The 22,913-nt window shown below is 34.2% G+C and overlaps 1 protein-coding gene across 4 annotated transcripts; it reads right to left on the bottom strand.

Annotated features, from left to right (window-relative positions):
• Positions 1-3,476: 3,476 nt before the first annotated feature.
• Positions 3,477-15,210, bottom strand: LOC113358853 (sodium/hydrogen exchanger 8-like). 4 transcript variants are annotated; one of them, XM_026602575.1, is made up of 21 exons: positions 14,742-15,210; positions 9,516-9,566; positions 9,188-9,279; positions 8,986-9,063; positions 8,756-8,913; positions 8,512-8,613; positions 8,322-8,439; positions 8,045-8,097; positions 7,897-7,962; positions 7,601-7,645; positions 7,433-7,488; positions 6,872-7,056; positions 6,742-6,789; positions 6,513-6,620; positions 6,117-6,348; positions 5,700-6,002; positions 5,379-5,608; positions 5,049-5,267; positions 4,463-4,934; positions 4,096-4,325; positions 3,477-3,922 (listed from the first exon to the last, which is right to left on the bottom strand). In XM_026602575.1, the coding sequence occupies exons 1-21, from the start codon at positions 14,977-14,979 to the stop codon at positions 3,839-3,841; spliced, it is 3,168 nt and encodes a 1,055-aa protein (XP_026458360.1). In that variant the 5' UTR covers positions 14,980-15,210; the 3' UTR covers positions 3,477-3,838. The 4 variants fall into 4 exon arrangements, with proteins under 4 accessions (XP_026458360.1, XP_026458361.1, XP_026458359.1 ...); XM_026602576.1 differs by having other exon boundaries at positions 3,477-3,800; positions 4,096-4,328; XM_026602574.1 differs by having other exon boundaries at positions 4,096-4,328.
• Between the last annotated feature and the right edge of the window lie 7,703 nt (positions 15,211-22,913).

Raw genomic sequence — 22,913 nt, forward strand, 5'->3', positions numbered from 1 at the left:
CATAAGAAACAAAAAAACAAGTTTGCAGGGAAAAAGGGAGACAAACTGTCACAAAAATTTTTCCAATAAAAACAAAACTGAAAAAAAATAAAAAAAATCAAGTAGGTAGTTTTGGGGAGAAGAGGCCCAATACAAGGTTTAGACTTGCACCTTGGTTGTTTTCTTTTGACTTGTCTGAGTCAACTGAATCTGAACCTGAATCGTCTGGATTTGACTGATATCATCTGATTCATCTGGATCTGACTCGATATGTTTGTTATTTGAGTAAGATATGACTCATCTGACTAAAAAGTATGTAAATCAGTGGCTTGGTCCAATGAGTTACGAGCATTTTATTCCCTGATTCAAATGAGTCTGAGTCAGAAGTTATATCTGTGTCAGATCGCGAGTCATATTTGACTCAAAATAAAAAAGAATAGTCTGCCATCTGTGAGCAAAAACCAAACACACTTTTACTCTGATCTCATTGCGTCTCCATGTCTCTTTCATCTAATTGAAGCCCTGAGATTAAAACAGCAATGCCAAAGTCCTTGACCCTTTCATCTTATATCAATATATCTCACTAATTATCGATCATTGTCCCTTTCATCTACCCCATGCTAGTGCAACTTCCTTAACCTTTCAAGCACGCAACATCAGACCACACGAACCATAGCAACAACCACAATTATATTAACATTGTTGGATATATCAAGTGACAAATCAAGTATAACACTTAATATATTCAACAAACATTTGGATACGATATTAACAACCAAACCTAAACAAGGGCTTTTTCACATACATTATAATATTATATGTATACTTCCTAATTATTATTTTTTTGAAGCAACATACTCCCAAGTGTTTTGACACATGCATTAAATATTAGTTAGTGTATATTTTTGTACTTAGTCTAACCTTGAACTTATCTTTGTCTATTAGAAAAATGATTATCAACAATAAACACGATCACATTTTGATTATACATTTGTACACCGACTAAACACCAGGGTGCATAAATATCCTTTTTTTTTTTTTTTTTTTTTTTTTTTTCCTTTTCTGCTGTGTAGAAAAGATGAAGATTTCCTAGGGTTTAGTTTGCAACGATGAAAGAAGAAACGATGTAAACGAGTTTTTCTTGAAGATTTCTAGGATTTTAATCTGCTGCTACTTTTGAAGTTCATCTTCGTCGCGACTGCTGCTGAAGATGTAAACGAGCTTTCTTGAAGATTTTTGATCTGCTGCTGCATCTATTTAAGATGTTGAAGACGATGACGAACCCGATTTGTTTGATGAAGAAGGTGACGACGACGAAGATGAACCCGATCTGTTTCATGAAGAATATGCAAGATGATGGAAGATGTTATTGCTGCTTGTATTTTGAAGACGACGATGTTGTTGCTACTGTTGAAGACGACGAAGAAGATGAAGATGATGATGTTGTTCATTTTTACAAACGAACTCTGGTTTTTTGGGTTTTTATCAGGATTTCATTTCTGGAATGAACTCTGGTTTTTTGGGGTTTTATCAGGAGTTCATTTCTGGAATGAACTCTGGTTTTTTAGGTTTTTATCAGTCAATTCTGGAATGAACTCTGTTTTTTAGGTTTTTGTCAGGAGTTCATTTCTGTAATGAACTCTGGTTTATATAGGTTTTTATCAGGAGTTCATTTCAGGAATGAACTCTGGTTTATATTAGGTTTTTATCAGGAGTTCATTTTTGGAATTAACTCTGGTTTTATCTAGGTTTTTGTCAGGAGTTCATTTTGACGAATGAACTCCTAATAAAAGGTGATTTCTGAAAAATTAAGTAGAAATTAACAGGAGTTAACACGAAAGGGTATTTTGATCAATTTAATACTTTTATATAATTATGGACCAAACAGTCCCGAAGGACTAAACTGATATGGGTCCACCTAAAAAGGGACCAAACGATATTTTTGCCATCTTTTTATGCATATACTCTCGTGTCTTTTTTAATCCGTCCTGTATTCTATTTCTATGTAAAATCTTAAATAGTATCTCCATATATAAAGACACATAATCTCACTAGTTATCTTACATTTGGATTAGAAATCTTCTTACTATAAATATATTGTTAAAAAAGGGAATAAAGATTAATAGGATTATTTTCTTTTAAACCTTTCCAAAGATAAAAAAGACGGTACATGTTATTTTAATTTTATAGTCATGATAATTCTGTTTTTTTTTAATATTTTGACTTAATGGATTAATTAAGACGTGTTGCGAGAAAAATAGAAAAACGTCTAAGCCTTCACGGATTTTATAATCACATCTAGATTCTCATACGACACGCAACTATCAACTCCGATTTAGTCTCGCGTGATTTGAATTACTTAGGAATTTAACAATGCGCCTGAAACAAAATTCAACAAACTTACACCCATCAGCCATGCTAACAAACAAATAAGGGCAAAGCCCCATAACATGAAATAGCGTTTACCAGCCTCCACCGCACCCAACTCAATCAGAACTTAGCTCATTGTTTAGCAATCGATATTTAGCGAATGACTTTCAACAACGGAAGCATAACTATAAGGCTATTGCAAATTTATAGATAAACACATGAACATGCACATGTTGGAGGTTGAACCGCCTTTATTACCATAATGACGGTGTTTTTTGAGAAGAAAAATCATCATGAAAATCAAAGATGCTTCTATGTAATTTGTATTTCTATGTAAAAAAAAAAAACTGGAAACAAAATATGAACCACCTTCATCTGCACAATGATTTCTCCTCAAAATCAAGGTGCTTCTGTTTTCTCCTGTGTGAACACAGTCACATTGAGAGCGGAGATACTGCAGTGGTACACCATTGCTAGCAATCATGGAGAAGTTAATTGATTTTAGAGGCTCTGAGAAGTCCCTTCATCGTTTTGATATTTATAGCCTACTAGCTAACCCTTCTAGGGTTTTCTATGTTTAGAAAATATTAATCTTGTGTTGACGCCGGCAACTAGGGTTTTGCGCTATCTATGCTACCGCGTTGAATACCGAGACGGCAAGTCGTGTGAGTTGGCCATTCCGATTCTTATAAGAACTGTATTTTTGAGTCTTTTTGAGTCGGCATTTGCCATTTTGGCATCAATGGGAAGAATGCTGTTTGTGAAAGGATGCAGTCATATGCATGTGCGTGGTCACTTTTCACTGTGCAAAATTACCCAAGAGAACTATAGAAGAGAGACGGAGTGATCAGCTTTGGTCCAAGACCATGCACTGATAAAACTAACTAGGAAAATCACGGGTTATCTGGAAATGAAATTATAATTAGTAATCAGAGAATTAAGAGTCCGACTTACTCCCAAATTAACTTTCAGTCCATAAAAGCATAATCCTAAATGCTGATCTTGTTCGTGTTTTTTTTTTTTTTCAAAATTTCTTGTGATTTTTTAAAGAAACCGAATGATAACATCACTGAAACAGGAACCATCACCATCACCTTCTTAAACAGAAAACTAATTAATCCATGAACTTCGAGCAATTCGATTTTCTTAGATGGTTTGGAGGAATTTGAGTCTATCAATTTAATTCGTCATTTACAACCATTTAATTTCATATGAGAAAAAGGAACTAAAGTAGCAGAAATATAACGATCTACATGTACGAGGATGGAAATGGTAGGTGTTAAAACAAAAGCCTGCTTGGGGAATATTCTCTCGATGAGTTCGTTTTCTTTAACGGATTCATCACTTGAGATATCACTCCATCACTCTAGTTAGTGTTTCCATTGACAGTTATTCATCTGATTCTTTGAAAGCTTTTAGCGTGAAGCTAGTTTTCCTCGCATTATTAGACCCTGCAGATCGGACAGACACAAATCGCCGAGCCTGTACGTTAGATGGAACCGTTGGATATGAATGACTGTGAGGTTCTTTTCTCTGAGGACTCTTGATACTTTCTATAGCTACTACCCAGCTTCTAATTTAGAGAAATAAGCAAACAGTTAGATGAAGAACTTGAACCACAACTGCAAAAGAAATATAGTAACAACGTGCGCCATCCATGTATACAATTTACTGGTATAAGCGTGTATGAGAATCCTGCATCTAGAGAACAAGATTTTGCAAATAAATGGCTCTGAGGTAGGTTACCTTGTGTTGGCGTCGTTTGTGTTTGAACAAGTCTTCCGGCCAACTCACTAGACCGCTGTGCTCTCTATTTAAGCATCTAGGGGATTCGGCTGCAGCAGGGTTCCACAAAGATTTTCTCCTTCGTGGTTGAGTGTCAGCCTCAACTGTTGCCATGTCAAGTATAATCACCCTAGCTCTAGTTTCAACCTGATATGAGGTTCTTTGATGAAGGAAAATTGCATCCTTGGAACCTGCTGTAATCAACCCAATATGTCTCTATTGTCACAATGATGCGCATATGTCATATAAAAAAACAGAAAGCCCATAATGGTCCAATATGTTTGTTGATATATTCTTGAACTTCGGATACAGGGTAGTTCTTGCTTACCTGATGTCTCCAAACTGAGAAAGCTTAAATCGCCATATGAGGGCAACAGCACCCCTGGAGACACCAGCATTTCCTCTGGATCAGTTACGGATTTAATAATTCCTTCCAATAGAAATCCAATGGAGTGAGGGGCTATTTCTATAATTTCCTCGCTTATGTATACATTCATATCAGACCTTTCCACAACAAGGGATCTCAACTCATGCATAGCCATTTTTTCAAAAATTTGTGGTAGAAGGATTTTGGCAATGGCTAAGACACTTTCCTGCCACAAGATATCTTCTGCAGCAGGATCTGATAGGAGCAAGGAGCGTATCGTTTCACTTTCAATAAAGAAACCGGATATAACAGAATCTGTGATGACATTGCAGATGTAGGGCTTTCCGTTTAGTACTTCATATAAGCCTAAAGTACTTCCGTGTGAGAATGTTGGATGCAAAGAATGTTTGTTTCTAAAATTCTTACTCCCCCACTGCAATAAAACAGTTTACAAAAAACTAAGTCAGATTTGCTATAGTCATCCGCAAACTCAGAAGAGAAACTAATTTACAAAAAAAAACTGAAACTTCATTTGAAATAGAATTACCTTCACAACTCCATTTGAAACAAGCCATATTCCATTTGGTTCAGTACCCTCTTCACAAAGTGAAACTCCATGTGGCTTTGTCATTTCTTTTGTAGATATTTCAAGATGCACGCGTGCAATAGAAGGAAGTTCTCTCAACAAAGGATGTAATCTTAGCATATCATTTGACTTTGGCATCTTTGCTACAGGAGGGTTCCTTAAAGCTTTCTTCAAGTCAGTCTGGCAAGTATATCAAAATAATGTTTGGAGTACGAATTGAAAAGACATATTTGTATATAAATGGGAGTAAGGTAGTAGTACTATAACTGCAAGTATCTTGACTCAACTTACCTGCACAGAATCGTGAAGATGAATCATCTCTTTCTCATCTAATATCCCTACTTTTTCAAGATTTTGAACATACTCACCCAAATGTTTTAGCACTGCATAAGTTAATTGTCTCGTTTTTACAACATGCAAAACCTGAGGGTAAGTATAGCGGACGTCTTCCAAAAATTTCCTTGCTTCGTCTCCTTCTGATTCACTTTCATTGATCACAAGAGAAGCAATTTCACTGTCGCCTAAAAAAAAGGAGCAGATGTTTACGAGAAAGCAATCAATTAAGGGAGAATCCAGTCTACTATGAAATTTTGAAATTTTATGCCAGGTTACCGATAAAGTCATGCAGTTGCCTCCTTGCAATCCTATGAGCACGGAGAAACGCAGCACATATGCAACATGCTAACTCTAACCGGTCCGCCGTAAAATAACTCGCCAGCTTCCGTGGACAGATGCTCATCTGGAGCAATCTATAGTAACTTGGAGAGTGAACATGGGACCTTAAGCCCTTCCAGTCACACAGAGAATCATGACTGACAAAATCCATTGCCTCATCTACTGAACCAATTAAGATAGTTGCAGTATGCTGAGCTACTCTCCCCTCTTCTAGCATCCCCCAATATGCAGCTTGGACTCCTGGAACGAAAGTAGAAGTCATAGAAAAGCCCAAGCTGACTTCAGGTTTTGGACTGAAGCCAAAATTGAGAAAAAAAAAGATGATTCTTGTAGAACAAAGATTGACGGACTAACCATTTAAAAGGCGTACTCTTGTGTCCTCTATATTCATAGCATCGATGTTGATCTCATTCTGAGATTGAGTGTGAGGGTGCACCTGGTCTTCTTCCAGGTTATTCAAACAAGCAAGATATTTTTGCACTGTGGGCCATTCAGAAGGTCCTAGTTCTTCATCATCTCCAAGATCACCAAATGCTTCCAGTGCCTTATTCATCATTTCGTACCTTGTGTAATCCAAGATCCGTTTCTGATACCACACAGAGATACTAGTTGAATTAGTACCAGTGGTAATCCAGATAATGGAAGTTACAACTAATGTATGTTTAATGCCTAGCAGACATCGCTAAACTTAGTCTCTACATTGTAATGCACATAATTCTCAAAACGAGGCAAAGACAGATGTAATATCACCTTTGCAGCCGATAGCTTATCCATACCAAGGGAACGTAAAAGAAATTGTGTTGTTGATCCATTCACAATGAGCGTCATGAATACAATCCCACCGGTAAAGAAAAGAAACTGTGTAGTAAAATGGTTTAGTTACTATATTTGAAAGAAGTGTATATAAACAATCACTTATCAGACAAACAATCGGATCATAAATATAAAACAGGAAAAACCATGTGCTGGAATGATATACCAGAGTTCCTGTTTCATGATTTACAAAGGTTGAACTGTCGCTTGCACGCTGAAATCATCAGAAAAATTAGTCTAATAAGTAAAGTAGTGTGTGACATTGAATTACATAAAGTTGGACGGAAATAACTTACCTTCACTGATAATGACATAGACAACGCGACAGCACCTCTTAAGCCTGACCAAACAAGAACAATTGCTTCTTTCCACTGCAGGCCATACCCAAAGTAGCGCAAAAATGGATACAAGGTGCCAACAACAATAACGCGGGACAATTGGACGAAAACATAAAGAAGAATCAAGTAACCCCATGAAGTTTCTGAACAGGCAAAAAAAAAAAACAATCAGAATAATAAAGCATCGAGGAAAAATTTGATGTGTGTTCATGTTTGAGGCGGGCGCGACAAACCGTTAACAGTGTGACATGTGTCATGTGTATTTAGTCATTCATAAACAATCTGTTCTATAGTAGGTTTAAGAATTTTAGGGCAGTGCATATAATTGGTGCCTAACAGATTATGCTTACAAATGACTAACCACATCGGAAATATAGCAAATTCATATTATACTGGAAAAATTACGGTGAGATACACTCACTCACGGTTAGAAACTATGATCTTGAGAAAATCATTAGGTTGTCAAATCAAAAAAGAATGATATATATACATGGTGGGAAAAGTTTGAAGGTAGTTTACCATGCTTAAAGGTATAGTTCTCACTGTGAATAACAGATTCAGCTATAACCACTCCACTGCAAATACAAGAAAAGCATGCTTAAAACTTTACTTTAAAAGAAAGGTTCTGAGCTATATATACAGTGTATTATGTAGTACATGAATTTAAAAAAAAAAAAAAAATTGCACCTTAAGATGAAAATGAGGGTGTTGGCAATGTAGGCAACCATTTCCCTGAAAAAAAAAGTTACAATTTCGAAACTGTAGAAATCATGTAATAGAGAAACCAGGAAAAATAAATACATTTGTCACGTCACATACAAGCTTTGAAAATTCTTCTTTGAAAGCAATGGAAGACTAAGATAGCAAAGCATTCAATGGTCATGAACATATCTTAGTGTTTTTTGTATACATTCGGTCCAAGACGTATAAATTGATACGGATGCATTTCTTTCATCAGGGATATGCAGGTAAAAGAAACATACCAAAAATGATGCAAACTCTGTTGGCTGTCACCCTTAAAAGCTGTCCTAGCAACTGCAGAATAAAACCTGCCGCAGATTTGAACTCCATGAGAACATTCTCTAGTACAATTGAGTACCTTGGGAATTTTGAGTCGACTAATAAACTTACATCCCTAGAATCACCACAGTCAAGACACCCGACACGCCAGCGCCCTCTTGAGCCTAGCATACAGAAACACAATGTGCAATGTAAAACCATACCAAAGTTATACTTCCTCTAGAAATCATTAAAATAACTATTGGTAGCCTAAATTGATTATGTACCTATTTCTAAGGAAAATAGGTCATGCAATCGCTTAGAATCGGTAATCTTTTTACTAATGGAACAATAAGCGAAATCTAAGTAGTGGAAAAAAATCTCAAATTCCACAGGAAGAGAATCTTACAGTGAAGTAAGCAAGGTAGCTCACAGCAAGTGTCAGCGAAATCTCTATAACAGTGTCGTTGAATATAAACCCCAACCACAAAACAGATGCCACTCCAAAAGCAAGGCCAATACCTACACTGGACAAAAGGAGCTTTGTAACCAACAATTCAGTCCACTCAATTATTCACCAAAGGGGGTAGTGTACATACGCTCCTACTGAAACTTGTGTTACATATTTGACTATATCTCCAGTACTGAAGTTCTCCCCTAGGACCATACGATAAAACAACTGATACACAACAATTGTTGTCCTGCCAATGGAAACAAGAACTTTTGAGAAGCCAAAAGTGTACATGGAAATTCGAAAATCAAAATGCACCATACACATCTAAACGAATCATGAGCATGCATTTGAGTAACGTACTACTGACAAGTGACAACTAAGATACATACCCATCGTTGATCAATGATTCTCCTTCGATTATTGTCTTCAGTTTTTTGCTCGTACCAAGCTCTTTCAACAAAGCCATAACAGCTACAGTATCAGTAGCACTAAGAATCCCCGCCAGCAACAAGTATGTCTTCCAACTCCAATTGTATGGAAAAGCAAACTACAACATTTGTATGGTAAATATTAATGCCAATATTCCTTGACTCAACAAGTTTATAGTTTGCACACTTACCTTCATCGCAGATCCAAGACAAACAGTCGAAAGCAGAACACCTGGACCAGCAAGAATAAGCATTTGACCTATACATCTCTGCAAGGGGTAAAATAGTACCGTAAGTGGATTTTGGCTTTTTCTTTACCCACTTCCTACAACTTAAAGCACTACAGAGGTAATGATAGGGCCTTGACTTGTAAGAAAACTGTTAAAGACGAACCTTGATTTGGTGTACTTCCATCAAGAAAGAGCTCTCAAAGAGAAGTGCAGGAAGAAAAACAGCAAAGATAAGGTCTGGACTAATACTTGCCCCTGTTTGTTAAAAATAAAACCATTGAACCTCGTTACAAAAATATTTAGGAGGAAAAATATCCATATTACTCTATTTTCATGTGATGCATATCCTTGGTCACCAGCCACAGAGACTTGACTGTCCCAGTATATGAGAATACAAGAGAAATGCAGACTAGTGTCTCTACTCTCTATGCAAATATGGAAGCTTCAAAGAATAAACTACACATGTAATCCCATGAAATATAAGAACTTACAAAGGCGAATACCCTCCCCAAGTTTTCCAAGTCCATGGTTCGAACCGAATTCTGCACATAAAATTAGTAATCAAATACAAATGAAGGCGAGGTTACCGAGGTAGGTAAGTGCACCACGGTCCCTTAAGAATATCACAAAGGGTTCATTTTTCCATTTAGCACCTGAAGCATGTAAATCTGTAGAAGCTCAACTTTGGCATTCATTACAAGTATCATTATGATACTGCATGTGCCTTTCACACATTTCATCAAACAGGCTATATGCATCACAAAAAAAACAGCTGGAAGTGAAAAAGGTGAACTACTGGTTCAAATCGTTTAGGATGATTTCAGGCGAACAACAACATAAAGAATAGGTTGAAGCAAGTTAAGCGAGTTGCATTGGAGGGAAAATAACTACAATCTATTTGCGGTGTGTGGTACCATTTTGATTGTGACGGTGGTGGTAGTAGTTTTGGTTTTACATGCTGGATAAAGGAAAAAGCCTGACTCGGTCTGACTCAAATCTTAAAGATACTGCACAGATTTTTATAAGCTTGCTTGTGTTTTGTGCTGTAAAGGTGAGGGCATTTTGGACCATTTAGGCTGAATTGGAATTTACTATGGTGAGGGGCTGGTTTTTTTCTTATTTTGCATCCTCACTTAATAACCTTTTCAATGCTCCTAATGGGATACCGGATTCTACGTGCGGGTGCCTAATCTCATATTGGACAAACAAAAAGTACTATGTTATATGGGGTTTGGTACTCTCCTATGGAATCCGGCACCCCAAATAGCAATGTTCAACCTTTTCTCAATGTGAGAGTGGCAATTTCACACCATTCATTTATTATTATGAGAGAATAAAAATAAACTACCAGCACGAATACAAAATCATTTATCCAACAGTTTTTGTTAGAATATGGGCATCTAACTCAAAAACAATTGGCAATGAATGGAGAGGCTAAATGTGGGATTAATAGTCTCAACGCGCCTCCTCACGTGTAGTATCATTGGGTCTAACACGTGGAAAATAAATTGGGTGACGCGGAGCAAATGTGCGGTCAAATGACTCGACATAAATAGCCTGCTCTGATACCATGTTAGGATATGAGCATCCAACTTAGAACCAATTGGCAATGAGTGGAGAGTAAATTATTATCATGATCCTAGAAATTATGAGTTTTACTCTCTTATCCAAGTTATCTGATAAAATTTATAAATTATTCGAGTGGCCCAAGAATGTTATAGGAAATAGGTTTATCAAAATAAACGGTGTGCATATTGTCTGCACATAAAATCGGTGTACATATTGCCTGCACACTATAAAATATCCTGGCTAAATTGGGGCCTAGGACAATTAATTTGGTAAATAGAGTAACCACTTATCCAATTATTTTTAAAAATCGCTAATTTACCCCTTGATTAATTAGTGTTAATCGGGTGATTAATTTGATGTTTAATCAAATTAATTAAAAATAATTAATCTTGATTCTTCATCAAAATATTAAAAAAAAAATCGAAAAAACTTGCACAAAATCGGTGGATGTTCATGCTCACATAAACCGATTGTAAGAATCGGTTTATAATACTTAGAAAATAGACCGATTGTAAAATTTATGAGTTTTTCTGTGATTTTTTTCGCCAGAATCGGTTTATGATAACGCCCGCATAAACTGATTGTTAATCTATGCATTTTTTTTCGATTTTTTTCCTCATAATTTCTTCATCTGATGTCGGAATGACCTCATTTTTTCGCGTTTAATTCAAAATTTCATGCTCTATAATATAAAGATAAAAATTTCAAGATTTGTGCCGAAATTCAAACATGGTTAATGAATCAACATCAACCACAAATCGGTTTTATTTAGGTGTACCATATCTAGCGGTTTTGGGGAACATCAATAACAATCAGTTTATGTGGACCCTTAAATAATCCGATTGTGGGAATAACAATTAAGAAATCAAAGGTTGTATTATCGGGTTATGTTGATATACATGTAATCCGAATCTAACCAAAAAAACACACAGAAAAACGGTTATCTCTTCTATACCAGGATCGGCTATGTGGACATTCGCATAGAACGATTCTGGTTAAATGTTCTCCAACCAGAATACACATTCGGCTATCTCTTCTATACATGAATAAAATCCGTCTTTCTAAATAAAATCGGTTCATAAATACATTGATGTAAACCGATTCTAATAAGCCTAAAACACTTTGATTTCAAAAAAATCAAACTTCAGTTATTGCATGTTGCTAGAACCTAACTATGGGATTGAGTTACAAGAAAAGTACTTGATTCGTATTAGAGGAGAATAAGAGAAGAAGATTCGGTTGGAGATGGAGATGGAAATGAATTTGATTTAAATTTTTAGTTTTATGATTTTGATTTAAGTTTTTAGTTTTATGATTTTGATTTTAGTTTTAGTTTTTAGTTTTTTTAATTATTAGGATTTAATGGGGATATATTTGTAGTATTAGTATTTGATAGAGGGTAAATTGATAGTTTCATCTCTTAGTAATCTTTTTTATCATGTAGTTGTAGGCCCAAATTAATTGGAGTAGACCCCTATTTAGCCAGTAAAAATATGAAAAAAAAATAAAACAAAAATATATACAAAATTAAAAAATTTGAAAAATAAAAATTTGCTAGTTATATTTACACTCGTTCCGTAGGTCTTTCAAAAGATTTTCAAATATATAAAATTTATGAAATTCTTATGTATGCTTTGTGAGACAAGTTATGTACTCTTAAAAGATATTATTTTTTTTTCTTTCTTTAAAACAAAGTTAAATGATATAATTTATATTCATCTTTATATATTCTTACACATAAGGTTGTTTTTGTCTTTAAAATCTTTTATTTGATAATATTGTCGAACATAATTATCCAAATGACCCTCCTTTTCTAAGGGTCATTTAAACAAAATAGTTTAATTTTTTCTTAGATGAATTTTTAATCAAAGGTCATTTGAGTAAAAGAGAGTAAGAGGAGGGACAACCACCTAATTCCCACTTTCCAATAGACCAGAGAGAACAATCAGGGGCGGTGCCAAAAAATCTCCAATGTGAAGGCAAATATTCTTGACGGTTGGCTAAAGAGTTTGACTATTGGTAAAAGGTAATAAATAGGCAAGGATTGGAAGAAATATGCTTACACTACAAAATAAGGGGCTTTTAGGGATCGTTGTTTTCTCAAAACTGTCTCTGTGGGCAACTTGGGACGGTCATATACTGGAGGTCCCAATTGGTACTAGGGCTGCCATTAAATGAAAAGAAAAGACGAACAACCAAATAGCACTAGTGATAGTGGTATAGGAGAAAACAGTCAAACCGCCGGCACTACCTTTTTAGGATGGCCTTAGGCCTTTGCGGGCGCTCTTCAGCCGTCCCAAGAGTTCTCTTGTAATGTAGTGTTAAAAAATGGGCCTCAGAGCTAGACCGGCAGGATAGAAAGTTCCCTACCCTTGTCGTGGGTTGGTCTTGCTCCATATGAGAATTGTTTTCAGCAGTCTACACATAACTCCGTCACTGACTAAATTTCACCTCTATATTGCCATATTAATTAAACCATATTACTTCAAATCCCTTGGAACCTTGAAATGATCACGAAAGGTTTCAAAACCATTGCATTATGACGATCATCCTCTCCAGAAAATCATCCACTTATTCAAGGCTTTTCTTAAATATAGCCCACACATTTGTTAACCATAACCTAAAAAGTTTAAGTTCAAATGAAAATCCAAAAGTTACAATGAAAAACCAAACAAGTTTTAGTTTTCTACTAACAATTGAACTTAAATCTCCTTTTTACTCAAAATCAAAATAAACCCTAACTATTTTTTATTAATCATACTGAAAATTGATTATGATTGTTCTTTTAGTATTCTCACAAATTGAACAATTATATACAAACCCGAATTCTTACTTTTTCCCGAAAACAAAATAAATTGTAATTCTTTTAATTTTTTCTAAAATATTTTTTTCATAATCACGATTACGTTAAAATTAATCGGTGTGTATATTGTAATTGTTCTCTTAAAAAAAGCTCCACATCAACATCAATCGAAATGAAATAAACTAAGATTTTGTTCTTTTCCTATAACCATTCTCTAGGACTCCATAAATATAATCCATAAAAAAAAAAAAAACTCTAAGATGATGTTTTTTTTCTTCTCAATCATGATTACATTGAGATTGATTGAGGGTATTGATAATTCTTCAAAAAACATCAATTATGTCAAATATCTTAGTTAAATTTGATTATATAATTAGCTTCTTTTTGTTGTTGTTGATTTAAGGATTTAATGATTGTCTTATTATTTTGAGCTATATATAATAACTATATAAAATTTTGTGGGCTAGGTTGAATGATTATAAAGTTGTGTTTGGTTAGCTTAAACATTTATTTAAAACGGTCTACGGTTAATAAATGTGTGACCTATATTTAAGAAAAACCTATTGTTTATCAGTTTTATTTTCTCTTTTTTTTTTTAATTCGATCTATATTTTTTGGCACATATTTTGTTTGTGTTGATATCTTTATTCGATCAGGGTAAGAGAGTGGTATTTTTATGTATTTTTCTTTAAGACAACAGAGTAGTAAAATTTAGGAATGACATATCTTTCAAACTATTCCACCTATATTTATAAATTTTATGGTCGAAAGTATTATTTATTCGATCAAAAGCATTTCAAAATACATATATAATGAGTATAAACATAACTATAAAACTACATGTATTTCTTATGCTAAAACACAAAATTGTTTAAAAAGACGAAAACCAATAATTCCTGGGGTGAAAAGGACACTTAGATTTTGATATTGTTTAAATGGCCAAAAATTTAAAAATAGCCAGGATGTAACCAGTTTTATCCTGCTAATTTTTAAATATTTTTTCTTATTTTTAATTTACCCAAGATGCATCCAGTTTCATCCTTGCTATTTTTTAAGTTTAAGCCAGAATGAATCCAGTTTTATCCTTGCTATTTTTTTCTGTCCATTTCACCCATACTAATTTTTACTCGTCCATTTGAACCATGTTTTAAAAATATTTGGACAAATGACCCATTTTCCGATGCTAAAAGGTGGTTTTAGAGGTATTGTCTTATTCAGTGAAATGTCAAAAATTTTAGAAAACCAATTCTTATAATAACTAGCTCAACTTTTGAGAGACGGACTAGCATGATGCCCAAAACTATGCAATTCCTGCGATAAATAAAAATCGGAGAAGAATGATTACCTAGTGATCCAAGACCAACTCCAATGAAAAGCAAAGCAACTGTGTAAGGTAGTTTAGTTCCACGACATAAATGTCTTGAACCTATTCCCAACACCATGCAAAGTCCAAAGAATAGAATCGCACTTGTAGGATCAAGAGCTGCTTCCTCCTGGCTTTTTGTTACATCAGATGGAACCGACACATCTGAGACAACAGACATCTTCACAATTCCAAGATAAAGAACTCTATCTAGGAGCATGAAAATCAAGTAGTGATGTTGGAGAGGAACGAAAGAAACATATATATACAGCTAGCTAGAGAGAAGGGAGTTGTTGAAGCCTCGTATATATAACCGAGGATCACAACAAACCCTAAGTGTTTAATGAAGTGAAAATGATCACTTGACGATGCCAAAAGTATTTCGTTTGATATAGTAAAACAAATGATTCGCCATTGCTCTTTACAGTAACGATGATGGTGCATTAAAATAACAAAGCTAATAGAAAGCTAGAACATTTTTTTTTCTATATATGCCAAATGAAGTTATATATTCAAATGAAAAGAAGATACCACAAAAAGACAGGTAACTTCAAGCAAGTTTTAAATAAAGAAAATCAACACTTCCTTGAGCGACTTTAGGTGTTAGGTTTTAGTTTTCTCTCTATGTCAAGTAGCCATTCAGATGTTTAATTTCCTATTGCTAATGGCATATGATCTGCCATTTTGTTTTTTTATTATATGAATTTGGAGGGATCTTCAATATACTTAAAACTCTAAAAATTTGTGTAATTGCTGGGATCAATATTGTGATATCATCAAAGAAACTTTATATGGCGTGGTTCCACTCATATAAGATCAGTGGATTCCAGTTATAAAATATAACTACAGTTTCATGGGCTGATTGTACTCGTATAAGATCAATCATATCGGTTCTATATGTTAATCCCATGTACGATATCCATATTTAGTGGACATCTTCCTGTTTTGTTCACATTTTCAAAATATAGTTTTTTTCTTTTTAAAAAAGAAGCAATTTATGAAATATAGTGTGTGTTAGTATTATTTTTTAAGACTATAATAATATAATAATCTGGGTTAATCAGAGGTTATTTGTAGTGCAAAGTAAATTAGGTCCATCATCTATCAGACCAGTCACCAGTATCTTTATGGGAAAAATATTGTTTGGTCCTTTTTTTTAGATAGATCCATTTCTGTTTAGTCATTTAGGAAAATGCCTTTACTGTTTGCTCCATAATTATTTAAAAATATTAAATGGGTAAAAGTACCCTTCCGTGTTAATGTTTACTTATTTTTTTGAAGCAGTTCATTCTTCAAAATGAACTCCTGTTAATTTCTACTTATTTTTTCAGAAATCACCTATATAAACCAGAGTTCATTCCAGAAATGAACTCCATATAAAAACCTAAGAAAACAGAGTTCATTCCAGAAATGAATGAACTCTATATAAAAACCTAAAAAAATCAGAGTTCATTCCAGAAATGAACTTCATATAAAAACCTAAAAAAATCCATAAAAATCAGAGTTCATTCCTAAAAATCAACTAGCATCATCTTCATGTTCTCCATCATCTTCAAACAGCAGCAGTTAGAAATTCTTCTTTCATCTTCAACAGCACATCGTCTTCAACAGTGGCAGCAAACAAAACAAACAACAACAAATATTTATCATCAAAAATCAATAACCATCTTCAACAACAACAGATCTCGAAGTCTTCATCGTCTTTAAACACAGATCTCGTAATCTTCAACTGCAGATCTTTATCGTATTCAACTGCAGATCTTTATCAAACAACAGTCGCAACAAAAACAGCAGCAAAACCAAAATATTATCATCTTCATAGTATTTCACAGCAACAACAAACGAATTTTTTTTTAACCCAATCTTCAAAATCAACAGTTTAACAGCAGCAGCAGAAAAAGAATGAATAATACGAAAAATATAAATCAAATTCCATTTTTTTCTTTCATTTCTTGATTTTTTTCTAGAAAGAAGAAGAAGAATGCGACAAAGTTTTCATTGCGGACCTAGGTTTTCTTTAATTGAAAGACGTAAAACCAAACAACAGCAGATCTCAAAGTTTTCTCTGTATAAAATCTTCATCTCAATCTTCAAACAAAACAATAGTAGGAAAAAAATCAAATGAGAGAGAAAGTAGATCTAAAACTAAGAGGGAGAAAGTGAATCTAAAAATAAAATTAAGATGAGAGAGAAAGTAAATCTGAAAATGATTTCTTTTCTCTTACTTTTTGACTTTATATATGGTTCTAATCTAAAAGGGCATTTCTGCCACTACAAGATGACAATTACATCGTCCATGACGTCACCCTAAGACCAAACCATAATTTATAAGACCAAACTATAATACATTTCCCAAAAAGGACCAAACAGACACATGACTGGGTCGCAGGACTAGACTCTCTCTAATATATTATTCCTAGGACTATATGATATTTCCTACTATCTTTATATAAGAAACCTATTATAGGGGCTCCAAGAAAAGAGTTTTGAGTGCTCCTAAAGATTCAAATATCCTACAATGAAGATAACGCCACCAAATTCATAAGAAAAATACTACAATACCCTTACCCTATTAAATATTGAAACCTAAAACTAACTTTTTTTCATTCCTTTCCTTTGAACTCTTCCTTTTTCTTCTTCCTCATCACCTCCATCACCTATTTCTTCGATTAATCATCAACTCTCAAAATAATTCATTATCGGTTAACACCACTTAATCCACCCGCAATTACTTTAATAAGGTAAAAATCAAAAAAGCCATCTTATTTCATTATTTTTTATGCATGGATAGGTCGGAATCGATAGAATTAGGTTTTTGAAAAAACTGTTTCAGAACTGTCTACCGTTGGGTTTCCAAACCGTATGCACTGTCTACGGTGTGGAGTTAAGAACTCCAAACCGTATATTCTGGGTTCAAAAATTCTACGGTTTGAAAAAATCATACCGTAACTTGTACGTACAGTTGGGAAGTATGAATTTTCCAAACCGTAGGTTAGCTTATAGTTCGAATTTGGGGGTTTTCAAAAGCAAAAATAAATGATGGGTTTTCTTAGTTTTTTCTTTTTGTGATCGTCTTCTTCATCGCGACGGAGAATAAGAAGAGATAAAGAAGAATAATAGAGTATTTTTATGATCCTCATCTTCATCATGATTTATGAATGAAAAGAGAAGGAGAAGATAAATAAATTTAGTTTTTTTGTATATGATCATCATCTTCATCATGATTTATGAATGAAAAGAGAAGGACAAGGTAATAAATTTAAATTTTATAATTCATGAAGGATAAGTTAGCCACTATAAAAAATAGTTGGATATGGAATTTGTTGATTACTATATCATAACCAGATTTTATCATATTGTGATCCCTCAAAACCCAATGTTAGAGCCCCTATAATAGATTTCTTGTATCTATAATATAAAGCAAAATGATTTGTTTGGTGTTCCAAACAATTTTCCTTCAACGATGAAATGTCGAAACTAACCCTCCGTGTTTTCTATATTGCCTGAAACTGCCGTAAATGTAACACTAAACCATGGGCAAATATTCTCTATCTTTGTTTTACGTGTTTTCACTATTCGTTTTCAGTGAAATTCAATTTTAACAAAACCAGCGAAGATAGAATCACCAGCACCACCCTCCTTAACCTTCGACGACTTCTCATCTATATCGACCGCCACCGCCCTCCTTCTTTTTCTCATTGAAATGCTCTTCAATCTTGGCCAACTTCTCATGAAATATGAATTTAAAAAACCCAATCATCAACAATTATTACATCACACCGTCGATTCATCAATGGCGCCGCCGCCACCCCGGTATTGGCTATCCACTTTACTTACCCACTTTTCTTTCATGTTTTTTTTTTTCTGTTGTTATTACTTACAATTATGTTTTTATTGGTTTTGATTTGTTTCGGTTGAATAATAATGTAATGGAATAGATAAAGCAACATAAATGAGTTTGAGAAGGTTTGGGAAGTTTGAGTTTGCACATGATTCAAATTTCAGCGAGAGATGTTGATATTTGGTTATGTTTCAAGCAAGAAAACAGGTAACGGAAGACCATGTTGCTATCGGTGAACCATTGATGAATGAATGTGATTAATGAATATTTAGAGTTCTGGTGTGATTATATAAGCTGGGTCTGTGTCAAATTCGTATTCTGTAGGGATAGAGTAGAGTTTTATATTCTCCAAAGTGCAACCAGTAACTAGCCATTATCACTTATAAGTATGAAAGTCGCACATCAGTTGTTTGAGAAAAAAACTGAACCAATATTAGCTTATTTCCACCAGGTTTGCTTCGGTTTGATGGCTGTGATGGAGGGTTATTTAACACTGGCTAAGAGGTGTTTTCGAAACTTTTGATAAGCTCGAAAAGGAATGTGTTTGGACTTTTGGTAAGGGGTTGTTTTTACTTTGATTCTTTTTAGTTTTTTATTTTCTTGATAGAATTTTGTTTTTTGTTTTTTTTTGCATTGTGGGTGTTTGAATTTATATAGGAGGGTGGAAGGAGTTCAAGTCATGATATATGGGTTTTAAGTCAGACAAAATTTACTACGGATGTAACCACCAGCACCAGCAGCAGCTGTTCCACCGCCACCATAAAAATATGCCTTGAAACTTACATTTTTTCGTGCAAAACGTTGTATAAATAAAACATATAAATATAAATCCTTTTACAAATAAACTCAGGTTCAAACTATATTAGTTTTTTCTTATTGACTATCTGTTATGAAATTCGCTTTGGCAAAAATATTCATCACTAACTTGGCGCGGGCAATCCACTAATAATCATAATAAGCTGAAATAGAACGCGTGCTACCAAAAATCAGGTGGATCAGCATTCACACCTGCCTTATATACTTTACGAAAAAACAATACCAGATTGTGGCCTACTAATTTTGATTGCTAGTTTTTGAACTAATCGCTGATATAAGTGGATCAGAAAAAACAATATCCCATACAGAGATTGCTGCGATGTGATTACGATAATCACTTGCCGCCTACAAAAAGTATGAACTATGATTATAAAAACATGAGTAAGTGAAATGCTGTCGTTACTCCCATTTTCTAGACAAAAAGCCAGCCTTTCGATTATTTTTTTTCAATAATTCCTTCCAAACAGAAAAAATATCATTTTCAAATATAAAAATTGTTCATCGTGAAAAATGACGTGATACTATGACAATATTGCCCGTAAGATTTTGGGAGAGAAAGCGGGATTTTCTAATTATGCTGTGATGGCACATTTGTGACACAAAATTTGAGCGTAGTGCATAAGTTGGCACAGACGCAAAGTTTGTGTATTGTTTTGCGCCAAGTTAAATGGCATATTTTGAACAATACGAACATGGAATTGTGCAGCATCAAGATCTGGTTATAGCGTTAGGCTGCACCAATACAAATATCAGCAGCCCTAATGCACAATACTATTGGATTAGGACCCTAGATTACACATTGTCCGTGGTGAGCTAGATTCCATGGCTGAACGAATAGGATACCAATCTACTTGTGAGTGTACCGAGATGAAAAAAAAATGTTTCATCTAGTTAATTTAGCTCTGGGACGCCACATTAGATGCTCCCCCATTACCTTTAAGCTTCATCTTTTCTTTTTTTATTATTTTTTTAATAGAGAAGAAGATACATTAACAATTTAAATTATATTATATTTGCATAAAAGGATAAATTATATAGAAAATGGGTTATTTGTCAAAATATTTTTAAAATATGGTTCAAATGGATGAGTAAAAATTAGTATGAATGAAATGGATACCAAAAAAAATAGCAAGGATGAAACTGTATTCATCCTGGCTTAAACTTAAAAAATAGCAAGGATGAAACTGGATGCATCCTGATGTAAATTGAAAATAAGAAAAAGTATTTGAAAATGGATAGGATGAAACTGTTTACATCTTGGCTATTTTTACATTTTTGTCCATTTAAACAGTATCAAAATCTAAATGTCCTTTTCACCCCGGAATTGTTGATTTTGGTCTTTTTAACCAATTTTGTGTAAATTATATTTACATAGAAGGAGTATTTCATGAGATCTCCAAACTCGTGAGCGGAGACTCGATTAGCTGACCTCCTACTTGAGAGGCAGGTTCCTGGACAACCAGGTTAATCCCTGATGGTTCTTTAAGCTCCATCGCACATTTGAATTATTGTTTTCCACACATCCTCATATTTTGGTAGATTTTTGGGATGTAACGTGCATGTAAGTGCCATGATGTCTTACCGTAGTACATATTATCTTGCAAATGTGATGTGGTATAAGAGAAAGAAAACAATGCAGAGATTGTTGTAGGCTAAGAAAGAAGAGAATTGATTAAGAAGAAGAAGAAACGGATAAAATAGAAGAAGAATAAGAAGAAGATAGTTTCAATAATATTTGATTGATAATAAGATGTGTCTAACATAAGAATAAGACTAGGCTTTATATAGGCTTAAGCAAATAACTAAACTAGGAAACGTAAAACTAAAAGAAAAGCTAAAAGAATCCTGAAATAGGGAAAGACAAAAACTAGGAAAACTTAAAAGCTAAGCTTCTATGTGGAATCTTATGGAACATGTATATGCCCTGCATCAATCCCCCCTTCTTGAATGAAACTCGTCCTCGAGTTGTCTGTGCAAATTAGCAGTTCATTGTCAGCATGAAAGGTGACAATTTCTTGCACATTAAATGTGTTTGAAATATTCCAGTCACTTGGCAGATCAATAATATAAGCATTATCCTTATCTTCTTTAAAACCTTGAAAGGGATATACTTCTTCATCTTGGTTTTGTTGTAAGTTTCCACTGGAAATCTTTCCTTTCTAAGGTGTATCATTACTAATTCACCTTCTTTAAAAATATTCAATCTCTTGTGTTTATCAGCATTTTCGTTATATTTTGAATTAGATTTTTCCAGCTTAGTCTTTACTGAATTGTGTAGTTCAGTAGCCTTGTTAATGAAAAGAATCTGCGACTGTGCTTGTACTCTGAGTGTTAGGTAATATCACCAAATCAAGTGTATGATTGGGAACTTTAGAATACACAATTTCAAATGGTGTTTTTCCTGTAGAACGGTTGACAGAGGTATTGAAAGCAAACTCCATATGAGGTAGTAATATATCCCACTGCTTGTTATTGTCCATGCGCTTAGCTCGAATGACATTACCAAGCGAACGATTCACTGCTTCTGTTTGGCCATCAGTTTGTAGATGTGAAGTGGTGCTAAATTGTAATGAAGTCCCCAAGCTTATACATAGAGTCTTCCAAAAGTAGTTTAATAACTTAGTATCTCTGTCAGAAGTGATGGATTTTGGAACTCCATGTAAGCGTACTATTTCTTTGAAGAATAAGGCAGCAACATTCGAAGCATCGGTGGACTTTTTACAGGCAATAAAGTGAGCCATTTTAGAATCATTACCTCTAGCAGTACGAGGTAAACCAAGTATAAAATCCATCCTTATATCAACCCAGTGTGCATCAGGAACTGGTAATGGAGTATAAAGTCATGTATTTTGAATGGTACCCTTAGCTCTTTGACAGACCATGCACTATTGTACAAATTTTTATACGTCACGTTTTAAAGAAGGACAATAAAACCTTTCTTTTACAAGTGCGATGGTTTATCTCTTCCAAAGTCACCACCAAGAACACTTCCATGTAATTCATGCATAAGATGTAAGCGTAAAGAAACTTTTGGAATACATAAATGATTACCTTTAAAAAAAAACCCGTCTTGTACGAAAAGATCATCAACTCCATGATTTTGAGAACTGAATTGGTTCCGTAATTTACTGAAATCTTTATCTTCAGAATAAATATTTTTGATGTTAACAAATGGAAAACTCTCATTACGAATTGTGGTTAGTAGATGTCGTCTTCTACTTAAAGCATCTGCAACATTATTTAACTTAACACTTTTGTGCTTCATAGAGAAAGTGTATTTGTTGATTGTATCTATCCATCGATCATGCATTCTGTTAATTTTAGCAGAAGTACTCAAAAATTTCAGTGCATGGTTGTCAGTATTGACAACAAATTCTCTATGTATCAGATACGTATGCCACTCCTTGAGAGCTTGGACAAGAGAAAGTAACTCCAATTCATAGGTAGACCACTTCTTCCGTGTCTCTGAATTCTTTTCACTGTGATATGCTATTAGA

This window comes from Papaver somniferum, chromosome 3, assembly GCF_003573695.1.
Source record: "Papaver somniferum cultivar HN1 chromosome 3, ASM357369v1, whole genome shotgun sequence".
In the NCBI taxonomy this organism is placed as follows: Eukaryota; Viridiplantae; Streptophyta; class Magnoliopsida; order Ranunculales; family Papaveraceae; genus Papaver; species Papaver somniferum.